At 39.8% G+C, this 4,583-nt stretch overlaps 1 protein-coding gene across 1 annotated transcript; it reads left to right on the forward strand.

The window, feature by feature from the left end:
- Positions 1-253: 253 nt before the first annotated feature.
- On the forward strand, positions 254-2,768 carry LOC147616226 (protein PHR1-LIKE 2-like). Its single transcript, XM_086777036.1, has 7 exons — positions 254-539; positions 782-1,013; positions 1,125-1,201; positions 1,287-1,353; positions 1,468-1,555; positions 1,810-1,873; positions 2,118-2,768. The coding sequence occupies exons 1-7, from the start codon at positions 516-518 to the stop codon at positions 2,538-2,540; spliced, it is 975 nt and encodes a 324-aa protein (XP_086633162.1). The 5' UTR covers positions 254-515; the 3' UTR covers positions 2,541-2,768.
- Positions 2,769-4,583: the final 1,815 nt, after the last annotated feature.

Raw genomic sequence — 4,583 nt, forward strand, 5'->3', positions numbered from 1 at the left:
ACAAGGACTCTTGCCGACATCCTTAGAGACGAGTCAAGATGCTCATGGGGGGGTGGGGTGTATAGAAATCACATGTGCAGCCCACTACGTGTGATTGAGGGCGAAAGATGCCATCTTGAGAGCGCCACCCTATATTGTAGATGGGACCATTTCTTTTGGGCAACATTGATTAAAAAAAGTAAAAGAGGCAAAGGGCTGGGACTCCTCTTTCTTTTTTTACTCGTCTCGAAAATAAAAAAGGGCTAATGCTTGATAGTAAAAGTCTGGCTACTAATTTCACCTACGGAGCCTACTAGTCCTCTTCCTTCTCCACCTCCTCTTCATCAATATATTCTCGCATTATTTGGTAGCTTTGGAATCGCACTGTTTTGCGAAACTGGAATCGGCTCTATATTTCTCCAACCCCCTCCTTGTAGTTAATCAGCTTGCACAGATTCGAGCAGAATTGCTCCTAGATTTACTCGAGATCATCAAATAATTACAGCACTACAATTGTTGATTCTCTTATTCTGTCCATGCAAGGAATTGATCATAGAAAGGTAATTGCGAAGCAATACTTACTGGCGCTAGTAATGTGATAATGTGTTGATTCTCTTATTCTATGCATGCTAGGAACTTAATGATGAAAACCTCGAAATTAAAGGATCATGTGAAGTAATGATGGCAGAAATCATAATGCAACACTGTGTGGTCAGATTGATCAAGCTACTTGTCTGAAATCTATCAGATTACTTGCAATACTAATGATGATAGGAAATGTTTTGTTTGTCTGGGGGTGCAGATGATGAATTCTGCACAGTTTCTAAATTACCCAGATCAGCTTATATTGAGCCCCCATCAGCTGAATCAACTAGGTTCGGCTCATCTGCACGATCAGCATGAGCTGAAAATGTCTGGTTTGTCAGGAGAGATCGCGGTCATGTGCTCACCGGACCCAAAGCCAAGGCTCCGCTGGACGCCCGAGCTTCACAAGCGCTTCGTAGACGCCGTCAACCAGCTTGGGGGTGCCGATAGTGAGTAGTGTTTAATTAGAGACTAATCTTCATAACCGTCTACATTAATTATGGCTTCTTCTTGCTTCTACTCCTTAACATTAATGTGCTTCATTGCTGGACGTTCTGCAGAGGCCACGCCAAAAACTGTCATGCGAGCAATGAACGTGAAAGGCCTGACGCTGTACCACCTCAAAAGCCATCTCCAGGTAGACAAAGCAATAATTATAACACGTAGTTGTAAGCGGATTACTGCGAGCTTAATTTCCACTAATACGCTCCTCTACCCACTAGAAATACAGGCTTGGCAAGAAGGCTCAGCGCGAGGGCGCGGTCAACGATAAAGAGCAATTTCTAGCTGGTAAGGTGGTGCTTGTGACGTTGTAATTAGCTTTCGAAGTTGTTATTAATTTGAGCGAATTTCTGTGTGTTGTATTAGCTGATATATACAAACATAAATTTCTTCGGGTTTCAGCTGGACAATGTGAAGTTGCAGTGCACGAAAATGAGAATACTATTATGAATAATATTGATGATGCAGCTCCCTCACGCATCCGAAAGCCGTAAGTAACTTACCATTTTTTTTTTGATGTATACACACGATTTTTACATCATCCAAGGAACCATCCCATCCCATGGTACACACGTGTGTTGGCAAAAATAAATAAAAATCCTCGCCATTTTAGAAAGTAGCTCTTTATTAAAACTCACTTCAATGTAATCAAATTCTTGCTTAAGTAGTCCAAGAGTCGCATGAGAACTAGGAACTGCCCTAAAACTCACCCCTCATTTCTTATTTGGTGCCATCAATTTGCAGGGCGGGAGTTGTAGAAATTGGTGATCACGTAGAATCACACAAAAGACTCTTTGAACAAGTTCAGGTGAGAGAGTGCTTTCTTATATGTAACACACATATGCATGCATACAAATCCCATGGTTGTACACAAACACACATAGGCATGCACATGCATTGACATACACAAACACACGCATACACATAGTAACGGACACTACACTTATTTCCACAATCCCATGTACCATAAGCATGTTAGACTTTTGCAAACACTAGAATCCCTTGCCCATGGCGGCTAGAGTAAAATTAACAAAGAATTTGCTCTCTCATAGGTTCAAAGAAATCTAAATCAAAGGATAGAAGTGCACGGCAAGTATTTACAATCCATCCTAGAAAAAGCACATGATGCAGCATTCTCTTGGCATGTCAATAACAACTACCTTGATGACTTGTCATGGCCTTGCCCAAGTAATCATCAACTAGAGGTCCTAGACTTCAGTGGTGGTGGCTCATATGCTACAAATGATTTCTCTTATGATCAAAGTATGGCCCTTGACAAGAGAGCAGGGACAACTAATACCAATGCAATGCATGAGATAACAAGCTTTCCACAAGAGGAAGGAAACCTCCCACCTAGCTTCTTGGGCACATCTTTTGCAAGCTTTTTCAGCGACGAGAACATCTACTCTAGCGGACACGGTGAAGCTTTTCCCGCCCCATACACCTCGCAAGTTCATTTAAATGTAAGTTCTTAAGAAATTAACTACATTAATTTACTTCTAGGACCAAGGTGACCCCCCTTTAAAGTCTCTCAAGGATAACTTGCTCATTAATGTGATAGCATATCCTTCAAGTGAGATTATCACATATGATATATTGTAGATTTGGTTTATCACATCTCTACCAAATTCAAAACACTCATGATGGCATATGATTGAAAGGGGAACACATACAGCAAGGAGATGGATTTTTTGAAAAAAATGTATGCTATGTATGCTCATTTATGCATCCTAGTTAGAAATGCACACATGCTACTGGTGAATGACCTAATCCATTAAAATTTAAATGTCCACAAAACATATTCACATGGATTTTCTCTTCTCATTTTCTGTATTCTATAGCTGTTATGAAATTATTGAATGCATCATAGAATGGTTATGGTCAGAATTGCACACATGCTACTAGTGAATGACCTATTCCATTAAAATTTAAATGTCCACAAAACATGTCTGTTTTCTCTTTGCATTTTCTATATTCTATAGTTGTTATGTAATCTTATTATTCGATGCATCATAGACTGATTATGTAAACCTTGCTTATATTTAAAAAATAAAGTTAATGTAGGATCAAATCCAAATCAAATTTACCATCTTCAATTATGTATCAAGAACAACACTACTATGAACATGCAAGCACCATTTTTACTTAAGAGTCTTCACTATTATTATGAACCCCATGGCCATGCATCATCATGGTGATAAATCATCCTCTGTCTCTCTCTCTCTCTCTCTCTCACGCGTGCGCACATGCACACACACACACACACACACACACACACACACACACACACAACTATATAAAATCTATTCTCTCTAATTGATATTCATCTTTTCAAATTTTATAGACCATTGGATATGTATAGCCGCTAATGGTAGCTTTGGGCACCCAAATCGTCATCGGGTGAAAATTTTGAGCTCTAAGAAGATGTTTAGGTAGCCACAATTATCAATTTTTAGCATGGGGTTATTGTAGGCCTTTTAGTTTGTGTTGAGGCCCTGGGTGATGATTTGTTTTTGTGAAATGTTGACTATAACTTGGCAAGTCCAAGACCTTCTTAGGAGCCTTCAGTGGTGGTAGGGCAGCTAGGTTGGAAGGTTTTTCACACTTAGAGAGTGCAGGCAATGCGTTCCAGAGAAAAACTAAAAGATTCTTCATCAAGTAGGTTTACAAATTTATCCTCTGAAAGGAAAACATTAACTTGTTTAGTGAAATCCTTAAAGGAGAACATTGAATTGTTGAGTGGAAATCCTTGAAGCAGTTCTAGAATCCCAATCAATAGTACATCTATAATGGCCCATCCAGTTCCTTCTAAGCAAAAGCTTTTCTGATAGTGTTTGAGGAGGCATCACAAAAAATTTACCTTTTGCTAGGTGAGATGTTGGGTCACAAATACCATTTTACACACACCCAAATAGTTGACCGTTTGGTTGCCAAGAGGGCTGTTGTTGAAGGTAATGGGGGTTTCCCAAGAGAATTCTAATTCTCATAAGACATTAGGTTATAGGTTGCACCACAATCGAGAAGACCTAGTTTGCATACAAAGTTATCACCCTTTGGCACATACAACCACAATCGGGAGGGCTTCACTTCCCTTTCCTCTTCTTCCTAAATTCCCACAAGCCGTTAGCCATGTTTGGGTGCAATGCCTAGCATCTTTGTTTACTTAGTTTTTCTTTACCTTCTTTGGCCTCTATGTTGTTTCCTTGCCAACTCTTGATTCCGTATCCATTTGGGGTTAAGCAGGATGGGGAGGGATTTCGACCTTACACAAGAAAGCAATCATTTGTGTTGATTGTGCTTCCCCCTCCCTATTGACTTTCCACTTTCGAGAGAAGTCTTCATGGTTTTCCATAGCTCCGAGGTAGCAGATCCAGTCATGGTAAACTTCAATCATTGCGGTTTTCTCTATAAGGACTTTAAAAGGTTTTACTATTTTCAAATTTTTTGAGCCTCTACTACTAGTTTCAAAAATGCTTGTTGGAACCACGCTTGAATTTTTGAGGGAGTTTAAGAATGCC

This window comes from Cibotium barometz, chromosome 38 (genome assembly GCF_041138505.1).
Source record: "Cibotium barometz isolate CiBa-2024 chromosome 38, ASM4113850v1, whole genome shotgun sequence".
Lineage (NCBI taxonomy): Eukaryota > Viridiplantae > Streptophyta > Polypodiopsida > Cyatheales > Cibotiaceae > Cibotium > Cibotium barometz.